This window comes from Ornithodoros turicata, chromosome 1 (genome assembly GCF_037126465.1).
Source record: "Ornithodoros turicata isolate Travis chromosome 1, ASM3712646v1, whole genome shotgun sequence".
Taxonomy (NCBI): domain Eukaryota; kingdom Metazoa; phylum Arthropoda; class Arachnida; order Ixodida; family Argasidae; genus Ornithodoros; species Ornithodoros turicata.
Window position 1 is genome coordinate 168,256,099 of NC_088201.1, and position 22,732 is coordinate 168,278,830.

Sequence of the window (22,732 nt, forward strand, 5' to 3'; positions counted from 1 at the left end):
TCGCACGTCCACGGCACGATTGCTCGCCGCGCCGACCAATCGGGGAGCAGCTCCAGGTCGCCAGCTTGCCGGCGGCCGCGGCGCGTGATATGTTTATAGTTTATAGTATATATTATATGTTTATATGATATTTCACCAGCTCCGGTGGCGCAGCGGTAACGCGTGCGCTTGGAGACTGGGAGGTCCGCGGTTCGAATCCGCGGGCCGGCTGTGCCGTCTGGGGTTTTTCCTGGGTTTCCCTCAGATGTGTAATAGGCACAGTTCAATGTGCACAGTTCCCCTGAAGTCGGCCCATGGACGCAGCTATCAGCTATCTTCCACTTCACCCTTTCCTCCTGTCCACCATCTTTCCCTTCCCGAGAAACATGCCGCCTAATCAGGCAGGCAGACCTCTCGGGTTCCTCCCAACGACACTCCTCATCCTCCATGTACTCGCTTTTACTGTTCTCTCTGTTTAATTAATTAATTATTTATTTATTTATTTATTTAAAAAAAACGAGGACGCCTAGCTATATGTGTGCATGTGTGCCCCTTTAAACCCTTGCTGAGTCCCTTACCTACTCATCCCCTTTCTTGTCATTATTATTATTATTCCTTTGGTCAGCGGCAATTTGACATCTTCCGCGCTTTCGCCTCTGCGCTAAGCCGTGGCGCTCTCGCCGTCTTTCCCACGCTCCTCACTACCTGCTCCAACAGTTTGTTTGTTTATTTTTCCCTCCGTCCCACTACCTCCGAAAACCGCAACGTCGTACAGCCGCGTTCTCCAAAAATTGGACTCCACGCCGCCTCTACAAGCGATTTCCGCTACGCGCCGCTTCTCTCTTTCTTGCTATCGTCGTTGCTAGTATTCTCGTCACTAACATGACAGCTGTTATCATTGCACGTAACCATGCAGTAGCCCCACAAACGAGGCGCGAGCTGCTCCGTTTATTTCGCCGCCGAAATACCAACGTAATCGCGCTCAGGGACAGCCAAATGCGCAAGGCGTTGGTTCGAGCGCCGTGGCTGGCTAACCTTTTCACTGGCATCCGTCTTTGTTCAAGAAAAGCGCGTTCAACTGCGCTTCGTCCGCCAGCGCACGATACAATTCGTGCAGTTAAGCATAGCCTCTCGCCATCGGCCATACCATGCTGAATACGCCGGTTCTCGTCCGATCACCGAAGCTAAGCAGCATTGGGCTCGGTCAGTACTTGGGAGGGAGACCACCTGGGAACACCGAGTGCTGATGGCATCCTTTTCTTTTTTTTTTCTTTTTTGCCTAGTCATTCACTGTGTCCGCATGATTTTCGCACGTCCACGGCACGATTGCTCGCCGCGCCGACCAATCGGGGAGCAGCTCCAGGTCGCCAGCTTGCCGGCGGCCGCGGCGCGTGATATGTTTATAGTTTATAGTATATATGTTTATATGATATTTCACCAGCTCCGGTGGCGCAGCGGTAACGCGTGCGCTTGGAGACTGGGAGGTCCGCGGTTCGAATCCGCGGGCCGGCTGTGCCGTCTGGGGTTTTTCCTGGGTTTCCCTCAGATGTGTAATAGGCACAGTTCAATGTGCACAGTTCCCCTGAAGTCGGCCCATGGACGCAGCTATCAGCTATCTTCCACTTCACCCTTTCCTCCTGTCCACCATCTTTCCCTTCCCGAGAAACATGCCGCCTAATCAGGCAGGCAGACCTCTCGGGTTCCTCCCAACGACACTCCTCCTCATCCTCCATGTACTCGCTTTTACTGTTCTCTCTGTTTAATTAATTAATTATTATTTATTTATTTATTTAAAAAAAACGAGGACGCCTAGCTATATGTGTGCATGTGTGCCCCTTTAAACCCTTGCTGAGTCCCTTACCTACTCATCCCCTTTCTTGTCATTATTATTATTATTCCTTTGGTCAGCGGCAATTTGACATCTTCCGCGCTTTCGCCTCTGCGCTAAGCCGTGGCGCTCTCGCCGTCTTTCCCACGCTCCTCACTACCTGCTCCAACAGTTTGTTTGTTTATTTTTCCCTCCGTCCCACTACCTCCGAAAACCGCAACGTCGTACAGCCGCGTTCTCCAAAAATTGGACTCCACGCCGCCTCTACAAGCGATTTCCGCTACGCGCCGCTTCTCTCTTTCTTGCTATCGTCGTTGCTAGTATTCTCGTCACTAACATGACAGCTGTTATCATTGCACGTAACCATGCAGTAGCCCCACAAACGAGGCGCGAGCTGCTCCGTTTATTTCGCCGCCGAAATACCAACGTAATCGCGCTCAGGGACAGCCAAATGCGCAAGGCGTTGGTTCGAGCGCCGTGGCTGGCTAACCTTTTCACTGGCATCCGTCTTTGTTCAAGAAAAGCGCGTTCAACTGCGCTTCGTCCGCCAGCGCACGATACAATTCGTGCAGTTAAGCATAGCCTCTCGCCATCGGCCATACCATGCTGAATACGCCGGTTCTCGTCCGATCACCGAAGCTAAGCAGCATTGGGCTCGGTCAGTACTTGGGAGGGAGACCACCTGGGAACACCGAGTGCTGATGGCATCCTTTTCTTTTTTTTTTCTTTTTTGCCTAGTCATTCACTGTGTCCGCATGATTTTCGCACGTCCACGGCACGATTGCTCGCCGCGCCGACCAATCGGGGAGCAGCTCCAGGTCGCCAGCTTGCCGGCGGCCGCGGCGCGTGATATGTTTATAGTTTATAGTATATATGTTTATATGATATTTCACCAGCTCCTGTGGCGCAGCGGTAACGCGTGCGCTTGGAGACTGGGAGGTCCGCGGTTCGAATCCGCGGGCCGGCTGTGCCGTCTGGGGTTTTTCCTGGGTTTCCCTCAGATGTGTAATAGGCACAGTTCAATGTGCACAGTTCCCCTGAAGTCGGCCCATGGACGCAGCTATCAGCTATCTTCCACTTCACCCTTTCCTCCTGTCCACCATCTTTCCCTTCCCGAGAAACATGCCGCCTAATCAGGCAGGCAGACCTCTCGGGTTCCTCCCAACGACACTCCTCATCCTCCATGTACTCGCTTTTACTGTTCTCTCTGTTTAATTAATTAATTTATTTATTTATTTATTTAAAAAAAACGAGGACGCCTAGCTATATGTGTGCATGTGTGCCCCTTTAAACCCTTGCTGAGTCCCTTACCTACTCATCCCCTTTCTTGTCATTATTATTATTATTCCTTTGGTCAGCGGCAATTTGACATCTTCCGCGCTTTCGCCTCTGCGCTAAGCCGTGGCGCTCTCGCCGTCTTTCCCACGCTCCTCACTACCTGCTCCAACAGTTTGTTTGTTTATTTTTCCCTCCGTCCCACTACCTCCGAAAACCGCAACGTCGTACAGCCGCGTTCTCCAAAAATTGGACTCCACGCCGCCTCTACAAGCGATTTCCGCTACGCGCCGCTTCTCTCTTTCTTGCTATCGTCGTTGCTAGTATTCTCGTCACTAACATGACAGCTGTTATCATTGCACGTAACCATGCAGTAGCCCCACAAACGAGGCGCGAGCTGCTCCGTTTATTTCGCCGCCGAAATACCAACGTAATCGCGCTCAGGGACAGCCAAATGCGCAAGGCGTTGGTTCGAGCGCCGTGGCTGGCTAACCTTTTCACTGGCATCCGTCTTTGTTCAAGAAAAGCGCGTTCAACTGCGCTTCGTCCGCCAGCGCACGATACAATTCGTGCAGTTAAGCATAGCCTCTCGCCATCGGCCATACCATGCTGAATACGCCGGTTCTCGTCCGATCACCGAAGCTAAGCAGCATTGGGCTCGGTCAGTACTTGGGAGGGAGACCACCTGGGAACACCGAGTGCTGATGGCATCCTTTTCTTTTTTTTTTTCTTTTTTGCCTAGTCATTCACTGTGTCCGCATGATTTTCGCACGTCCACGGCACGATTGCTCGCCGCGCCGACCAATCGGGGAGCAGCTCCAGGTCGCCAGCTTGCCGGCGGCCGCGGCGCGTGATATGTTTATAGTTTATAGTATATATGTTTATATGATATTTCACCAGCTCCGGTGGCGCAGCGGTAACGCGTGCGCTTGGAGACTGGGAGGTCCGCGGTTCGAATCCGCGGGCCGGCTGTGCCGTCTGGGGTTTTTCCTGGGTTTCCCTCAGATGTGTAATAGGCACAGTTCAATGTGCACAGTTCCCCTGAAGTCGGCCCATGGACGCAGCTATCAGCTATCTTCCACTTCACCCTTTCCTCCTGTCCACCATCTTTCCCTTCCCGAGAAACATGCCGCCTAATCAGGCAGGCAGACCTCTCGGGTTCCTCCCAACGACACTCCTCCTCATCCTCCATGTACTCGCTTTTACTGTTCTCTCTGTTTAATTAATTAATTTATTTATTTATTTATTTAAAAAAAACGAGGACGCCTAGCTATATGTGTGCATGTGTGCCCCTTTAAACCCTTGCTGAGTCCCTTACCTACTCATCCCCTTTCTTGTCATTATTATTATTATTCCTTTGGTCAGCGGCAATTTGACATCTTCCGCGCTTTCGCCTCTGCGCTAAGCCGTGGCGCTCTCGCCGTCTTTCCCACGCTCCTCACTACCTGCTCCAACAGTTTGTTTGTTTATTTTTCCCTCCGTCCCACTACCTCCGAAAACCGCAACGTCGTACAGCCGCGTTCTCCAAAAATTGGACTCCACGCCGCCTCTACAAGCGATTTCCGCTACGCGCCGCTTCTCTCTTTCTTGCTATCGTCGTTGCTAGTATTCTCGTCACTAACATGACAGCTGTTATCATTGCACGTAACCATGCAGTAGCCCCACAAACGAGGCGCGAGCTGCTCCGTTTATTTCGCCGCCGAAATACCAACGTAATCGCGCTCAGGGACAGCCAAATGCGCAAGGCGTTGGTTCGAGCGCCGTGGCTGGCTAACCTTTTCACTGGCATCCGTCTTTGTTCAAGAAAAGCGCGTTCAACTGCGCTTCGTCCGCCAGCGCACGATACAATTCGTGCAGTTAAGCATAGCCTCTCGCCATCGGCCATACCATGCTGAATACGCCGGTTCTCGTCCGATCACCGAAGCTAAGCAGCATTGGGCTCGGTCAGTACTTGGGAGGGAGACCACCTGGGAACACCGAGTGCTGATGGCATCCTTTTCTTTTTTTTTTCTTTTTTGCCTAGTCATTCACTGTGTCCGCATGATTTTCGCACGTCCACGGCACGATTGCTCGCCGCGCCGACCAATCGGGGAGCAGCTCCAGGTCGCCAGCTTGCCGGCGGCCGCGGCGCGTGATATGTTTATAGTTTATAGTATATATGTTTATATGATATTTCACCAGCTCCGGTGGCGCAGCGGTAACGCGTGCGCTTGGAGACTGGGAGGTCCGCGGTTCGAATCCGCGGGCCGGCTGTGCCGTCTGGGGTTTTTCCTGGGTTTCCCTCAGATGTGTAATAGGCACAGTTCAATGTGCACAGTTCCCCTGAAGTCGGCCCATGGACGCAGCTATCAGCTATCTTCCACTTCACCCTTTCCTCCTGTCCACCATCTTTCCCTTCCCGAGAAACATGCCGCCTAATCAGGCAGGCAGACCTCTCGGGTTCCTCCCAACGACACTCCTCCTCATCCTCCATGTACTCGCTTTTACTGTTCTCTCTGTTTAATTAATTAATTATTTATTTATTTATTTATTTAAAAAAACGAGGACGCCTAGCTATATGTGTGCATGTGTGCCCCTTTAAACCCTTGCTGAGTCCCTTACCTACTCATCCCCTTTCTTGTCATTATTATTATTATTCCTTTGGTCAGCGGCAATTTGACATCTTCCGCGCTTTCGCCTCTGCGCTAAGCCGTGGCGCTCTCGCCGTCTTTCCCACGCTCCTCACTACCTGCTCCAACAGTTTGTTTGTTTATTTTTCCCTCCGTCCCACTACCTCCGAAAACCGCAACGTCGTACAGCCGCGTTCTCCAAAAATTGGACTCCACGCCGCCTCTACAAGCGATTTCCGCTACGCGCCGCTTCTCTCTTTCTTGCTATCGTCGTTGCTAGTATTCTCGTCACTAACATGACAGCTGTTATCATTGCACGTAACCATGCAGTAGCCCCACAAACGAGGCGCGAGCTGCTCCGTTTATTTCGCCGCCGAAATACCAACGTAATCGCGCGCAGGGACAGCCAAATGCGCAAGGCGTTGGTTCGAGCGCCGTGGCTGGCTAACCTTTTCACTGGCATCCGTCTTTGTTCAAGAAAAGCGCGTTCAACTGCGCTTCGTCCGCCAGCGCACGATACAATTCGTGCAGTTAAGCATAGCCTCTCGCCATCGGCCATACCATGCTGAATACGCCGGTTCTCGTCCGATCACCGAAGCTAAGCAGCATTGGGCTCGGTCAGTACTTGGGAGGGAGACCACCTGGGAACACCGAGTGCTGATGGCATCCTTTTCTTTTTTTTTTCTTTTTTGCCTAGTCATTCACTGTGTCCGCATGATTTTCGCACGTCCACGGCACGATTGCTCGCCGCGCCGACCAATCGGGGAGCAGCTCCAGGTCGCCAGCTTGCCGGCGGCCGCGGCGCGTGATATGTTTATAGTTTATAGTATATATGTTTATATGATATTTCACCAGCTCCGGTGGCGCAGCGGTAACGCGTGCGCTTGGAGACTGGGAGGTCCGCGGTTCGAATCCGCGGGCCGGCTGTGCCGTCTGGGGTTTTTCCTGGGTTTCCCTCAGATGTGTAATAGGCACAGTTCAATGTGCACAGTTCCCCTGAAGTCGGCCCATGGACGCAGCTATCCTCCCCGATCTTCCACTTCACCCTTTCCTCCTGTCCACCATCTTTCCCTTCCCGAGAAACATGCCGCCTAATCAGGCAGGCAGACCTCTCGGGTTCCTCCCAACGACACTCCTCCTCATCCTCCATGTACTCGCTTTTACTGTTCTCTCTGTTTAATTAATTAATTAATTTATTTATTTATTTAAAAAAACGAGGACGCCTAGCTATATGTGTGCATGTGTGCCCCTTTAAACCCTTGCTGAGTCCCTTACCTACTCATCCCCTTTCTTGTCATTATTATTATTATTCCTTTGGTCAGCGGCAATTTGACATCTTCCGCGCTTTCGCCTCTGCGCTAAGCCGTGGCGCTCTCGCCGTCTTTCCCACGCTCCTCACTACCTGCTCCAACAGTTTGTTTGTTTATTTTTCCCTCCGTCCCACTACCTCCGAAAACCGCAACGTCGTACAGCCGCGTTCTCCAAAAATTGGACTCCACGCCGCCTCTACAAGCGATTTCCGCTACGCGCCGCTTCTCTCTTTCTTGCTATCGTCGTTGCTAGTATTCTCGTCACTAACATGACAGCTGTTATCATTGCACGTAACCATGCAGTAGCCCCACAAACGAGGCGCGAGCTGCTCCGTTTATTTCGCCGCCGAAATACCAACGTAATCGCGCGCAGGGACAGCCAAATGCGCAAGGCGTTGGTTCGAGCGCCGTGGCTGGCTAACCTTTTCACTGGCATCCGTCTTTGTTCAAGAAAAGCGCGTTCAACTGCGCTTCGTCCGCCAGCGCACGATACAATTCGTGCAGTTAAGCATAGCCTCTCGCCATCGGCCATACCATGCTGAATACGCCGGTTCTCGTCCGATCACCGAAGCTAAGCAGCATTGGGCTCGGTCAGTACTTGGGAGGGAGACCACCTGGGAACACCGAGTGCTGATGGCATCCTTTTCTTTTTTTTTTCTTTTTTGCCTAGTCATTCACTGTGTCCGCATGATTTTCGCACGTCCACGGCACGATTGCTCGCCGCGCCGACCAATCGGGGAGCAGCTCCAGGTCGCCAGCTTGCCGGCGGCCGCGGCGCGTGATATGTTTATAGTTTATAGTATATATGTTTATATGATATTTCACCAGCTCCGGTGGCGCAGCGGTAACGCGTGCGCTTGGAGACTGGGAGGTCCGCGGTTCGAATCCGCGGGCCGGCTGTGCCGTCTGGGGTTTTTCCTGGGTTTCCCTCAGATGTGTAATAGGCACAGTTCAATGTGCACAGTTCCCCTGAAGTCGGCCCATGGACGCAGCTATCAGCTATCTTCCACTTCACCCTTTCCTCCTGTCCACCATCTTTCCCTTCCCGAGAAACATGCCGCCTAATCAGGCAGGCAGACCTCTCGGGTTCCTCCCAACGACACTCCTCCTCATCCTCCATGTACTCGCTTTTACTGTTCTCTCTGTTTAATTAATTAATTTATTTATTTATTTATTTAAAAAAAACGAGGACGCCTAGCTATATGTGTGCATGTGTGCCCCTTTAAACCCTTGCTGAGTCCCTTACCTACTCATCCCCTTTCTTGTCATTATTATTATTATTCCTTTGGTCAGCGGCAATTTGACATCTTCCGCGCTTTCGCCTCTGCGCTAAGCCGTGGCGCTCTCGCCGTCTTTCCCACGCTCCTCACTACCTGCTCCAACAGTTTGTTTGTTTATTTTTCCCTCCGTCCCACTACCTCCGAAAACCGCAACGTCGTACAGCCGCGTTCTCCAAAAATTGGACTCCACGCCGCCTCTACAAGCGATTTCCGCTACGCGCCGCTTCTCTCTTTCTTGCTATCGTCGTTGCTAGTATTCTCGTCACTAACATGACAGCTGTTATCATTGCACGTAACCATGCAGTAGCCCCACAAACGAGGCGCGAGCTGCTCCGTTTATTTCGCCGCCGAAATACCAACGTAATCGCGCGCAGGGACAGCCAAATGCGCAAGGCGTTGGTTCGAGCGCCGTGGCTGGCTAACCTTTTCACTGGCATCCGTCTTTGTTCAAGAAAAGCGCGTTCAACTGCGCTTCGTCCGCCAGCGCACGATACAATTCGTGCAGTTAAGCATAGCCTCTCGCCATCGGCCATACCATGCTGAATACGCCGGTTCTCGTCCGATCACCGAAGCTAAGCAGCATTGGGCTCGGTCAGTACTTGGGAGGGAGACCACCTGGGAACACCGAGTGCTGATGGCATCCTTTTCTTTTTTTTTTCTTTTTTGCCTAGTCATTCACTGTGTCCGCATGATTTTCGCACGTCCACGGCACGATTGCTCGCCGCGCCGACCAATCGGGGAGCAGCTCCAGGTCGCCAGCTTGCCGGCGGCCGCGGCGCGTGATATGTTTATAGTTTATAGTATATATGTTTATATGATATTTCACCAGCTCCGGTGGCGCAGCGGTAACGCGTGCGCTTGGAGACTGGGAGGTCCGCGGTTCGAATCCGCGGGCCGGCTGTGCCGTCTGGGGTTTTTCCTGGGTTTCCCTCAGATGTGTAATAGGCACAGTTCAATGTGCACAGTTCCCCTGAAGTCGGCCCATGGACGCAGCTATCAGCTATCTTCCACTTCACCCTTTCCTCCTGTCCACCATCTTTCCCTTCCCGAGAAACATGCCGCCTAATCAGGCAGGCAGACCTCTCGGGTTCCTCCCAACGACACTCCTCCTCATCCTCCATGTACTCGCTTTTACTGTTCTCTCTGTTTAATTAATTAATTAATTTATTTATTTATTTAAAAAAAACGAGGACGCCTAGCTATATGTGTGCATGTGTGCCCCTTTAAACCCTTGCTGAGTCCCTTACCTACTCATCCCCTTTCTTGTCATTATTATTATTATTCCTTTGGTCAGCGGCAATTTGACATCTTCCGCGCTTTCGCCTCTGCGCTAAGCCGTGGCGCTCTCGCCGTCTTTCCCACGCTCCTCACTACCTGCTCCAACAGTTTGTTTGTTTATTTTTCCCTCCGTCCCACTACCTCCGAAAACCGCAACGTCGTACAGCCGCGTTCTCCAAAAATTGGACTCCACGCCGCCTCTACAAGCGATTTCCGCTACGCGCCGCTTCTCTCTTTCTTGCTATCGTCGTTGCTAGTATTCTCGTCACTAACATGACAGCTGTTATCATTGCACGTAACCATGCAGTAGCCCCACAAACGAGGCGCGAGCTGCTCCGTTTATTTCGCCGCCGAAATACCAACGTAATCGCGCGCAGGGACAGCCAAATGCGCAAGGCGTTGGTTCGAGCGCCGTGGCTGGCTAACCTTTTCACTGGCATCCGTCTTTGTTCAAGAAAAGCGCGTTCAACTGCGCTTCGTCCGCCAGCGCACGATACAATTCGTGCAGTTAAGCATAGCCTCTCGCCATCGGCCATACCATGCTGAATACGCCGGTTCTCGTCCGATCACCGAAGCTAAGCAGCATTGGGCTCGGTCAGTACTTGGGAGGGAGACCACCTGGGAACACCGAGTGCTGATGGCATCCTTTTCTTTTTTTTTTCTTTTTTTCCTAGTCATTCACTGTGTCCGCATGATTTTCGCACGTCCACGGCACGATTGCTCGCCGCGCCGACCAATCGGGGAGCAGCTCCAGGTCGCCAGAATGCCGGCGGCCGCGGCGCGTGATATGTTTATAGTATATATGTTTATATGATATTTCACCAGCTCCGGTGGCGCAGCGGTAACGCGTGCGCTTGGAGACTGGGAGGTCCGCGGTTCGAATCCGCGGGCCGGCTGTGCCGTCTGGGGTTTTTCCTGGGTTTCCCTCAGATGTGTAATAGGCGTATGCCGGCACAGTTCGCCTGAAGTCGCAGCTATTCTTCCGCTCGGTCTTCCACTTCACCCTCTCCTCCTCTCCACCACCTTTCCCTTCCCGAGAAACATGCCGCCTAATCAGGCAGGCAGACCTCTCGGATCCTCCCAACGACACTCCTCCTCCTCGATATGCTGCTCCCGCGACGATCGCTGCCCTTTTTAAATTAATTCTCTGTCATTGTTTCAATTTGCGTAATCTGTCACCGTGTGCGTCTGCCTGTCCTTCCTTCCTTCATTTATCTATTGATGCACAGCCCTTCTTTTTGCCACGCTTTCAGGCGAATTTTTTATTTATTTTTTTTTCTTCTTTCAAGTGCAGCACTCTGGTCCCTCGTAGCAACGGCCACAACAGTGCCGACGCTAACGAACGTAAATGAATGAGCCAGCGAACGAACGAAAGCATGCATTTCTGACACGTCGAGACTGCTCGTGGCGTCCGTTGCCCAAAACGGCCCTCTAATGGTGCTCGTACCTTTGCTGCAGCCGGCCAGGCGCTTTATTTTGCACTGTGCGCGTCGGCACCGGGAAGCAAAAGGTAGCGAGCGAACGCAACACTAACACTGCAAAACCTCTCTCGTTGGGTGTTTTCCATGCTAACGCATAGGCGAGCCTCACGCTCAGGCTTTTGGGTGGCCCTGAAGAGGGCCGTTTTTTGTGTCTGCTGTTTTCGTGGACGCTGGTCTGGATATCCGCGGAGCGAGTCGCTTAGCCACCGAAGCCGTAGAGGGTGCGGCCCTGTCGCTTGATGGCGTACACGACGTCCATCGCAGTCACCGTCTTGCGCTTGGCGTGCTCGGTGTAAGTCACAGCGTCGCGGATGACGTTCTCCAGGAATACCTTGAGCACTCCACGGGTCTCCTCGTAGATGAGTCCAGAGATGCGCTTCACGCCACCGCGGCGAGCCAGACGGCGGATAGCAGGCTTGGTGATGCCCTGGATGTTGTCCCGAAGAACCTTGCGATGACGCTTGGCTCCTCCTTTGCCGAGACCCTTCCTTCCTTATTATGGGTTTAGAGTGGTCAGCCAGACGGTATGGCTTGCTACTCTTTGTAAAAAAAATAAAGGAGAAAAAAAGAGGAGAGAAAAAAAAAGAAAAAGAGAGAAAAAAGAAAAAAAAAACAAAAGAAAAAACATGGTATACTGTTCACTTCACATTCACTCAGGTTCATGTACGCGCGCACACACACAAACACACTTTTAAACACAGTTGGGACAATTCGTCGCCCTGAGGAGTGTCAGAGAATTGTCATTTGACAAGGTAAGGGAGGGCAGGCTCCTTGTTAAGTTCGGGAGTGGTCACAGGTTGGTGTTGTCATAGGTTGGTGAGTCCTGATTCTTTCAGGAAGTCCACTAGGTGTTTCGCGGCACGTCGACTTTGGCTGTGGGAAGGCCATGCCCCCAGGACCTTTTCGAGTGTCAGCGGTCGGTTGTCTAGTTTTTGCAGTTGTTGCTGCAGCTTCTGTCTGGGTTTGTCGTAGTTCGGGCACTGCAGTAGCACATGAACGTCGTCCTCTGGTGTGTTGCAGGTCTTGCAGCGGGGATCATTTGTCATTTGTATTTTATGCTTGTACGCTCTGGTGAATGCTGTGCCCAGCCGGAGACGGTGTACTTGGGCGGCGTCCGTTCTTTTCATGTATTGGGTACCTGCGTACTTGAGGTCTCCGTCCAGGCGCTTCAATCGTGGGTTCCTCCAGCTTGGACAGGATAGCTGTTTCTCCATTTCTTCTTGTTCCAGTTTCTTCGCTGTTGCCTTGATGTCAGGTTTGCTGAGGGGGATTCCAGTCGGGGTTGTCTTGGAGTGGGCTTGCTTGGCTGTTTCGTCCGCTCTTTCATTTCCTGTGATTCCACAATGGCTCGGGATCCACTGTATTAGCAATTTGTGTCCTTTTTGCACCAGTCTGTTGTAGGCTGTGAGTATGTCCGATTTAAGGTCTGCCATAGGTGATTCCTTTGTTGTCTCGATCGTTTGAATGGCCGGTTTCGAATCACTGAGGATCACCCATGCTTTGGGAGATTGATTCTCTATGTAGTTGATGGCTGCGAGTATCCCATGTAGCTCGGCTGCGGTTGATGATGTCCTGTGACTGAGCTTGTATGAGCAAGCGGACTGTGTTTCGGGGTCATACACTGCTGATGTGGACCCTCGCAGGTCACTGAACCATCAGTATAGATGGGTGAGTATACCTTCTTCAGTCTGTCTATTACTTCCAGTGCAGTCTGCTTTGTCACTTGTTGGGCTGTGTCACTCTTCTTGGTTAATCCTGGGATGGTGGTATTGGTAAGTGGCCGGTTTTTCCTCCATGGTGGCGTGCTGTGGCGTACTGGCTTTGTGTATCCAGTTGGCATGTTTTCTTTGAGGGCTCCGACGGCTTCTCCAAACGAGGACCAGGGCCGCTTCACGTCTATTTGTGCAAGCGGGTGGCTCTTGTGTCTGGTCAGGTGGCGGAGGTGCAACTTTGCAGTTTCCTTGAGTTGTATGGCTTTGAGGGTTGGTTGGCTGGCTTCTTCCAAGGTGGCTGTCTGTGGTGTGCTACGTGGTACTCCAAGTACAAGCTTGAGTCCCAATGCGTGAATGCACTCAAGCTTGTGCCAATTGGTTCTGCTGACGTCGTGGAAGAGGGGGAGGCTGTACGTTATCTGTGGTAGGACCAAGGTATTATACACGGTGTGGAGAATCTGTTTCTGCGGTCCCCATGTAAGACCAGCAGCTGAGCGCATGGCGTTGAGTAGGGCGCTTGCTTTACGTTTCACAGCGTCAATTTGTTGGCACCAGGTAAGTTGATTGTCCAGTATAACCCCAAGGTACTTGTGGTTGGTTACTGTGGGTATTGCTTTGTTGTCGACGACGATTGGGTAGTCCGTGAATAGTCTCTTTGTGAAGGGCAGGAACACAGTTTTTTCAGCAGACACGTTCATCCCCTTGTTTTGCAGGTAGTTCACAGTCGTGTCGAGGGCGGCTTGCAGACGTCGGGTTATTAAGGGTCTGTTTATGTGTGCACTCCATATGCAGATATCGTCCGCAAACATAGAGATGCCGACTTCCCGAGGAAGGAGTTCTGGCAATCCAAGCATCACTATACTGAAGAGGATGGGGCTCAGAATCCCTCCTTGAGGGACGCCCTTTGTCACTCGATGTGTGGCACTGGGTCCGTCGGGTGTGTCCATATAGATGTCTCTGTTCTTTAAGTAGCTCTTGATGAAGCGTAAGAGGCGTCCACGGATTCCGATTTCAATGAGGGCACTGAGGATCGCTTCGTGAGAGACGTTGTCAAATGCTTTTTGAATGTCCAGGAAGATTGCAGCTGTTATCATTATTAGTAGCTTGTCTTGTTCAACTGTACTTATGAGGTCGACGATGGAATCCATGGTACTCCTGTGTCTGCGAAAGCCCGCCATGCATTCTGCGAGAAGGTCGTGGCTCTCGAGATACCATTCAAGACGTCGTGTGACCATTTTTTCCAGGAGCTTTCCCAGGCAGCTGCTGAGAGCTATGGGACGGAAGGATTCCAGTGACGTTGGTTGGTTCCCTGGTTTCAGTAGGGGCTTCACTTTGGATAGCTTCCAATTCTTTGGTACTATACCAGATTGCCATATCTGGTTGTATAGATTCAGGAGATGGTTGAGTGACTTTTCCCCGAGGTTCCTGATGACTTGGTAGGTGACCCCATCAGGTCCTGGTGCAGAATGTGCTGGACAGGTGTGAAGGGCTGCAGTCAATTCGTCCATTGTAAAGTCGTCCTCGAGAGGGCTGTTGTGCTGATAGAATGCTCCGCATGTTGGGAGATTCTCCATCGTCGTGGGGCGCTTGTCTTCTGTCAGTTTGCCACAATATTCATCTGCTAGTTGCTTTAAAGGTCGGCCTAGTGCAACTGATAGGGCTGTGAACGGGTCGCTTTGGCTGGGAGGTGTCGTCTGCCGTCTGATGTGGTCGTATAGTTTTCCTTGAGGTGATTGTTTCTGGAAACTTTCACATAGTTGTCGCCATTCTTTCATCTGTAGTTTCTGAAACAGACGCCTGATTCTTGATTGAACTTTTCTTGCTTCACGAATGTCCGTTGGTGATTTCGTTCTTTTCGCTCTCTTTTCTGCTCTCCTTCTAGTTGCTCGCAGGCGCTCGTACTCTCCATTTACGTAGGGTACTTTGAATGGCACCTTGAACGTTTCTGTGGCTTGTGTGAGTTTGTCCATGATGTCTTGGGTTAGCTTGGAGATGTCGTTGGTAGTCCAGTCAATTTCTTCGGCGGCCTTGGTGAATCTACCCCGGCTGGTCTTCCGCACGGTATGCTTTCGGAGGGTAGCAGTCTTTTGTTGCAGAGAAGTAAGCACAGGGTAGTGGCCACTGCCAAGAGTGTCATCGTGTGTCATGCACTTCACCACTGTCACGAGTGAGCGAGACACGATTGCCAGGTCGATCACTGTGTCGCCTCTGTTGAACGTTGCTTTTCCATCGTTTGCTACAAAGCGGTCAAGTTCATCTAACAACCATTCAATGTCCTGGCCTCGTTTGTTCGTAGATGCGGATCCCCAGATGATGTTGTGGGCATTGTAGTCTCCACAGATGACGTGTCGTGCTGGAAGCTTTTGAACTGCTTTGCTTAGGCCTTGGATGTCAATGCTTGTTGTCGGTTCGATATAGATATATGCTGATAACGGTGATGTCTTTTTCTATAATCCGAACGCGCGCCGCACATAGTTCACTAGCTGCAGTGCTGTTTATGGGAAGAGCACAGTGAGGCACTTCACAGTTAATCAGGAGGGCTGCCCGGCTTGGACCACTTGGTCTGTCCGACTCGTAGATCATGTAATCAGGCAATGAGAATGATGTAGGAAAACGTCCCTCAGAGATGCACATCACTGGGAAGTTGTGGCGGCCAATAAATTCTGAAAAGTCCGGGATTTTGCTGTGTATCCATCTGCAATTCCATTTGAACACTGTGGTGTTCTTGTACTTTTGGTGTCTAGTGCCCATAGCTAAGGCCACTCATCAGACTCGCGAGTTGTGGCTCGAGGGCCATAACTTGTTTCACTTCTGGGATATCCTTTGCATCGCGGATAGCCGCAATGCGGGCTCGTAGCGTGGTGAGCAACAGAGGGATGATCGTCAGGACAAGCTGTATTCCCTCAGGGACGACTGGTGGTGGCACCTGGGTTGGTGCGGGACGAGGTGGAGGCGCCGGTTTGTGTGCCCTTCCATCCCAGACGCTTGCGCAGTGTTCGGCGGTGACGGGCGCCGCCTTCTTTGGTTTCTCGAGTTGGGCCTTCTTTGTAGTTTCTTTGGCCGCTGGTAAGGGTGGGAAGGCTTTTCCAGTCCGCTCGGGTATTGGGGGTGGAGGTGGCTGTTTGGTCTTCACCATTTGGTTTGGCTTGGTCCTCACCATTGCAGGGTTGAGCGGTTCGCGCGTTCGGATGCTCGCTCCTCTGTCAAATGACTCTCGCCCAATCAGCGCGAAGAAAACTGATGCCAGTTTTTTAGACCAATGAGCATCCAAATATTTATACATATGTTGCGCAGCCAATCAGAGATCTTCCGCGTACGCGCGCCGGTGGCGACAATATTTTGAAGGCGGTGCGTTTCGCTTTAGAGCCGGCGGCTGGTTCAACTGCGAGGAGGATAATAGAAGGGTAGAAAATTGGCACCGCCAATACCGAGACTTACCCGTCTCTGACGTCACAGCACGCGTCGCTGCCAGTGAGGCAGCGCGAAAGAGGCCACGTGCTGGCGGAAACCAATAGGAGCGGACGCAGCTCCGAAGTCTGTGCTTTACTCCAGCATGTGTCCACGGGATTGTATCCTACCAAGTACGGTGCGCAAAGGAATAATTGGTTTTTCTCAGTAGTCAGAAGTGTAATACAATGCGTACAGGACGTAATGAACCACTAAAACATCTATTTGGGCTTGTTGGTACCTGTCCTTGGCGATAAAAACGCTAAAAAGACGAACACAGGCGACACAACATAGAACACTCATTTTCAACAATTTCATGGACTATCAAACAAATCTTTACCACTGCGGCTGGCAGTGGCGTCGGAACTATTTTTCCACTGGGGGAGCGAAAAAAAGTGCTACCTTAAACATCATCATCATCATCATCATCATCATCATCATCATCACTTATTTCCCTCGAGGGCTCATGGTGGCGTTATACATGGTTTCTGCATGAACTGTAAACGTGCACCTAGCAAATAACATGTGCATCTTTGTACAGTAGATCTAAAGTAACATTGCAGAAGTACTGTAATTAAATAGCGCTTGGTGGTGGGTCAGTTGGTATGAGTTCAGTGCGTCCGGCTTTTTTTACTTCTGCGCAGTGCCTAGACCTCTATGGCAAGGAATGTGTAGGGAACTTCGGGGACTTGTCCCCGGGAATAGCCGTCGCGGCATGTACGTGTGCCGGGACTGGAAGCGAATATCGTCTGACCCGCAAGCCTTCTGCGAATAAACCAGACTTTCCTGGGCCGGTCTGGAGCTCAGCAAGAATGTGTCCCTTTGACACCCAGCCTTTTGACTGGGTGTCACGCTGTCGTTATAACTCCCGGGCGACTCAATAAGAAAAGCCGGATAAATGAAAACAGCGGGTAAAGTTTGGACATCGGTACGATGGAAAGCGAGGAGCCACCAATCAGAATATTATACTATGACGGGTGAAGATATACACAATATATATAAGACAACAAACAAGCTGCGACGCATATCTCTTTCCAGAGGTGTTGCCTTCTCCGATGTCTATGGCATTTAATAATCCTGTAACGCTGCTGCAGTCGAGGACTTGGTGGCGCTCCCTCGACGTTGCCACTGCCGACACATGAACACAACACCGGTGCGACGTTTCGTCTCAGTTCATCGCACTTGTCGTACTACAGGTCTTACACGCCAGCTCGAAGTGGGCACCCTGTCCACAACCGACTGAAATCTGTGGCTGCGCCTCGCAAACCGCCATTATAACAACCCTCTGTCTTCAACCGGGCGGTTTCTTCGTACCCTTATTTTCCCCATGCAGATGTCGGGTCTCTTGCGTCCCTTTTGCGCCTCTGCCCCCCACCCCACCTCGTGGATTGAGTCTGGGAATGCTCGCGCCCCCCGTGACACACTTTCTGACTGATTTATTGCACTTCGTACCACAAGCCTTGCCATGGTCAACTATAGAACCTTATGAACCGGACACCATTGGTATGTAGCTCTTCTCAAACGGTCTCCGCACACAGTGACAGTGGTAGGATCTCTGTTTATTCTTTATGGCCGCCGAAAGAACACATGCACCCACGGGCCATTCCGTTAGACCGTACAAGATTACGACGCTGGGCTGACACTGGGGGAGCCGTACTCCCCCATTCGTAAATGAGGGGGAGCCGTCGCTCCCCCTGCTCCCCCTGTTCCGGCGCCCCTGGCGGCTGGAATTCCCTCCCCTCTCCGATAGTATAATACTACCTCTACTAACACATGTGTCGTCACCGTTACCAAGCTAGTACAGAGAGTATTCTAATATTGAAGAGGGAACGGGAGTTCCCGCTGGTCTGTGTTCGTCTTTTTAGTACTTTTACCGTCAATGCAATGAATCACGTCTATCAAAGTGTCCCCACCCCTCTAAGGGAGTCTCTGGAAGGCGATCCAGGGGCCGGCCGAGTCGCCCAGTTTACGTCACCACTGACTAAATGTGCCGCAAAGCAGAAGACACTATTAAGACCAATAGGCGTTTGACGGTTCTTCAGGTTGCCACGCAACAATGCATCAGTACTGGGCTCGCACAAAAGGTCTTGGTGGGGAAATTTGCGTTTGTCCAAGCTGCCCACGTTGCTTACACCTGAGATCGAGTGGAACGTTGTCATAAAACATGAACCATGATAAGGGTTGCTTTTACGAGCGTATACCGGCTGGGAATGGAGCCCGGATCTAACCAGCGTCACCCCCAGAGCAAGCAAGACGGCATGGCCTAGAAACAATAGTTCTTCCTCCGCCCGTAAAACTGAAGAGAGCGTGTTCGGGAAAGATCATGGCGACTTTTACATTATTTTTTGGTATTTTTGATGACAATGGTGTTTCGCTTATTGATTACCTACCACCCATACGATAAAAGAGACGTATTGCGTTCTTGTTTGCTGTTTCGGTAGCACGAGGAAAAACAAACAACACCAACTTTACTTCAGGATGATGACTGGGGAGTTTCATCGCCGGGGCCGATACTCTACTCCATTGCTGGAGGTGAAGCAGGGAATGGAGGAATGGGTCCCGTTACAATGAGGATCGAAGTCCTGTGGCGGCCAAAAAGGCGAAGAGAGCCTGTAGGACAGAGCGTTCGTGAGCTGGATGCGGCCAGGGGCCGAGCAATTTTGTGAGGGAGATGGGGCGGGAGTCGAGCTCGTTGAGGGAGGCGGAGAGTACGGAGCGGGAAGGGTGGTAGTGTGGGAAACGGAGAAGAATGTGCTCGAGATCTTCATCAGCACCGCAGTGACTGCAGTGGGGAGAGTTAAAGTTGTTGTGACAGTTGGTTTCCAGCTTTCCCAGATAAATGCGAAAATCTATTCTATCTCCCGACATCATCCCATATTCAAGTTTTCAGGTCTACGACGTGAAGAGATACGGAGAAAAACAGCCCCGAAGAAGAGACATTGATGACGTCACACAGGAGCAGCGAGGGAAGACGCGCGTCTCCCAAGTCAAATGGGAGAGAGGGGTCCGTGAGGTCACACCGTGGGTCGTCGTTTTGTGGCCGCGCCTATTTTTCGGACCAATCTAGACAGAGGAAAAAAAAAATTTTCCACGGTGTTCTCATAATGAGTACAAAGCGTATATATTATCCTTCAACACATCAGAGAAAGTGTCGCAACACCTTTAACTTGTCTCAAGCAGTAGCGCCACTGTGCTGTGAAGGCCACGTCGAGGCGCATTCGATGAAAAAACGCGGCGTCTTGACGAGAGATATGTGCTGGAATGCGGAAAGCGAGCGCTGGGTCAACTCTGTTCAGCATGGCGGGGGGTTGTATGTCGACGGTCCGTTGGCGGGTAGCCAGAGGAGTCACAAGGCTTCGAAGTACGGACCACCGATCGCCTCTCAGCACCGCAATACGCGTCCGTGTCCGAGACGAGAGAGCTGCTTCGGCGGGTAGCATGAGGATTAACGAAAAGCACCGAGGAAAATCGAACAACAACAAAGTTTGCTGCTTCATGACAATGCCGCAGCCCACACGGCCCATGCTGCACAAGTCGCTGAACGGGAATGCAGGTTCGAAGTCGGCCAACCACCCAGCATATTCTCCGGACAATGCCCCAGTGTCTTATTTCCGTTTCGGCGTGACATCTGTTTCTGCCCAGTTTGTGACTTATTTCTGTTACTTATTTGAAGAAGCACCTCCGTGGGCTGTGTGATTTCTGGGTGATAGCTTAAAGGGACTCTGACCAGAAGTTCGACAAATATTTCGTTTGCATCTATTACGAAGGTATAATATGCCTCCAAGCCACACGCGAAATATTTTGGCTGTGCGCGGAGGCAAAGTTTGCCAAACGGGGAGCTGAAAACTGGCTTCGCTTTTCCCCCTCAACTCGCGCAATCGGGGCCGAAATCTAGCCTCTTTGCAGTGGACATCCGCCAATTTCCGTGTGCGTGACGAAATCACGAGGGCCACGTTTCATTGGGCGCCCGGACCGGAAGTTCTGTTGTTAGTGAGTTTGTGAGAGCGCCGGCATCCGTCCGGAAAGCGATCTTCAATATGGACGTCGAAGGAAGAAATGCGGAGACTTCGAGCCCGGAACTTCTTTCTGACCTTTCTGCGATCGAGAGGAAAATTCTGCGTGCTGAACAGCTCGGTAGGCTTTCGAAACGTCGCCGATGCCGCGAATGCGAGACGAAGTTAGAGCTCTACGAACATCAGTCACAGATGAAGCAAACACCATGAGTCGCCTGTCTTCAGGTAAGCGATGAGCTTTTTAACGCACACTGTGATCGAACATGTAAACGTTCTCAGAAATTTCGTGTTCTGATATCTAATGCGCACTTGCTGTTCATGGTGCCGGTGTGGCTGGTGTGTCATAATGCCGAAGGAGATCGAATGCTTGTGCTGCAAGGAGCTCGAAAACACTGCCGAATGACTGCAGTATGAGTGCATTACAACCCACAAAGATTTCAAACTTCTATTCTTCAATATGACTGTCCTGAAGGTCGCATATTGAACTCCGTGGGCAGCGCGAACCTATGAGCGACTATATTCACAAGTAAGTCACATGTGTCCTTGTCGAACGATGTTAAAATTTGGGCGCCCAAAACTGGTTTGGTCCTGCAATAAAGTCGTTAAAAACTCCAGTACAGGGCGCAGCACATAAAAAGGCTATACAGTACACGACTCTGAACTGGAGAAAACTAATGTAGGCAATTTTGTAATTGTCAGTGTGCTGTGTCCTGTGTTACGTTTTTATGTATTGCCCTGTGCATAAGGTTTTAGCGTAGGTTTTTAGCGATATTGAGTGTTCTTGATTGTCGATTCAGTGAAAAGTAAAACAATGTTGGGTTCTAAAAGAACACAGCATGTGTAGTAATGTACAAGGTGTGAGCAGGTAAACTGCAGTTGCTCTCAGGTACATGTAGAAATGACATTGCACACACACTGTACTGTAACCGGTTACCTATTTGCCTAAACTATATTTTATGTACATCTGTGTACATGCAGATACACTGCGAGGTGCAAGGTGAGTATGGCACAAGCTTGGGAAAAACAAGGTCATGGTCATCCCAGCCTGTGCAGTGAAGAGGGTCTGGCAAGCCTTTCCCACAGTAAATGCCACAGGCTTCAAGTACCCAAGATCCTAACTGGGGGTACCTCTTCGCACAGCTCGTCTATCACATTTAAAATAATTCAGCATCTGTATTTAGGATGATCTATAGCTCTCAGGATGATGCATGGTTCATGAGTTCAACATGTTGTGTTGAAACACAACACTAGTGCTTTATAATGAGTCTTGCGGAACGATAGATGAGCACTCCTTTCGTGACATTGTGTACCATTGCTACAGTGAACAATTTCTTGAGCAAGACTGATGAACGAACGAAAAATAGTCTTGTCTTCCAAATATGTATGTTCCTTGTAACTTCCGTATTTGTTAAGTGACCCATGTTGATGTCCCCCCTCATGTAATGCCTGCAATGGCCTTTGAGATATATTCATAAATAAATAAATATCAAAACCGGAAAAAGATGTAACACGTATCCTCTCTTTGTGTGAATGATACATAAACATTCTCATAAGATTTGTACGTAGTCACACTTTGCCTCATTTTGCATAAAGCCTATTCCACCTCTTACATCATCTCCACATCTTCAATCTCCAAAGCAGTACAAGGCTAAAGTAATCAGCTACTACATAAAAAGAAGGAGGGGAGGAAAACAAACGCTGGCACATCTAATATTCGAAGAAACCCTGGTACTTTCACGGGGCTACTCACGGCTCAGTGCTGGGTCAGATCCCGATGGAAAACAGCTTTTCTGAGCCTCAGTGATAGATTCCCTTGATTGCACTGACTGTGAGGCACAACTCATTGGCTTGGTGGCAAGTGGGCTTGCGTCTGATAGTAAGATTTGGAAGAAAGGGAGCAAGGAACATCTCTCTACGGTCTTAAGAAGGATATCAACATTACCTGTCAAGGTACAGCATTTCATGTTGCTTTCAGTAAGTACAACACTTTTCATAGCAGCTACCATTCGTGTTGGGAAAGCATGCTGAAGTTAGCTCAGGCAGTGCATCCAGAACTGTGAATCGGGTTCATAGAGAGCACCTGGTGAGAGGGACAGCAACAGTGTCCAGTAAAGACTCTCCAGGAATTTTGTGCAGGTTTGGGGGACACAGCTTTTAATAGTGTTGATGGAAAGCAGGGTGTGTGAAACACTGACTTCTGGTAGATGAATTCTTGTTATTTATAACCAGGTACCCATGTTCAAGTAATCTAGAAAAAGCCTTGGCTCTCTTGGAGGAAATTGCTAATGAATCTGAGTGTCTTTTGTGGAAACAGGTTGTAACGGCCTTTCTATCCACCCTTCTTAGTTGCCCTAGCAAAAGAAAATATGTAATGCTGTACACCATATCTGATGCTAGCACACTAATTGCTTTGAGTGTTCTCAGGCTTCTGAAATGGAGCTACCTCGTACATACGCTGTGCCATGTCGGCAAGAACATAAATCAGATTGCCTTTACTTTTTAAGTTGGCCCTTCAGTGCT

At 50.7% G+C, this 22,732-nt stretch overlaps 1 protein-coding gene and 8 non-coding genes across 9 annotated transcripts; 8 read left to right on the forward strand and 1 right to left on the reverse strand.

Moving 5' to 3' along the window:
- The first annotated feature begins 1,112 nt into the window (after window positions 1-1,112).
- On the forward strand, window positions 1,113-1,231 carry LOC135379689 (5S ribosomal RNA). The gene has a single exon (XR_010419150.1). It is a non-coding gene; the product is annotated as a 5S ribosomal RNA (ribosomal RNA).
- A 1,164-nt stretch (window positions 1,232-2,395) lies between these two features.
- On the forward strand, window positions 2,396-2,514 carry LOC135379701 (5S ribosomal RNA). Its single transcript, XR_010419161.1, has one exon. It is a non-coding gene; the product is annotated as a 5S ribosomal RNA (ribosomal RNA).
- A 1,159-nt stretch (window positions 2,515-3,673) lies between these two features.
- Window positions 3,674-3,792, forward strand: LOC135379713 (5S ribosomal RNA). Its single transcript, XR_010419172.1, has one exon. It is a non-coding gene; the product is annotated as a 5S ribosomal RNA (ribosomal RNA).
- A 1,163-nt stretch (window positions 3,793-4,955) lies between these two features.
- Window positions 4,956-5,074, forward strand: LOC135379724 (5S ribosomal RNA). Its single transcript, XR_010419183.1, has one exon. It is a non-coding gene; the product is annotated as a 5S ribosomal RNA (ribosomal RNA).
- A 1,164-nt stretch (window positions 5,075-6,238) lies between these two features.
- On the forward strand, window positions 6,239-6,357 carry LOC135379736 (5S ribosomal RNA). Its single transcript, XR_010419194.1, has one exon. It is a non-coding gene; the product is annotated as a 5S ribosomal RNA (ribosomal RNA).
- Window positions 6,358-7,521: 1,164 nt separating this feature from the next.
- LOC135379748 (5S ribosomal RNA) lies at window positions 7,522-7,640 on the forward strand. Its single transcript, XR_010419206.1, has one exon. It is a non-coding gene; the product is annotated as a 5S ribosomal RNA (ribosomal RNA).
- Window positions 7,641-8,802: 1,162 nt separating this feature from the next.
- LOC135379760 (5S ribosomal RNA) lies at window positions 8,803-8,921 on the forward strand. The gene has a single exon (XR_010419217.1). It is a non-coding gene; the product is annotated as a 5S ribosomal RNA (ribosomal RNA).
- Window positions 8,922-10,083: 1,162 nt separating this feature from the next.
- Window positions 10,084-10,202, forward strand: LOC135379771 (5S ribosomal RNA). The gene has a single exon (XR_010419228.1). It is a non-coding gene; the product is annotated as a 5S ribosomal RNA (ribosomal RNA).
- Window positions 10,203-11,239: 1,037 nt separating this feature from the next.
- On the reverse strand, window positions 11,240-11,703 carry LOC135389304 (histone H4-like). The gene is made up of 2 exons (XM_064619370.1): window positions 11,676-11,703; window positions 11,240-11,532 (listed from the first exon to the last, which is right to left on the reverse strand). Exons 1-2 carry the CDS (start codon window positions 11,701-11,703, stop codon window positions 11,240-11,242), a joined length of 321 nt encoding a protein of 106 aa, XP_064475440.1.
- Window positions 11,704-22,732: the final 11,029 nt, after the last annotated feature.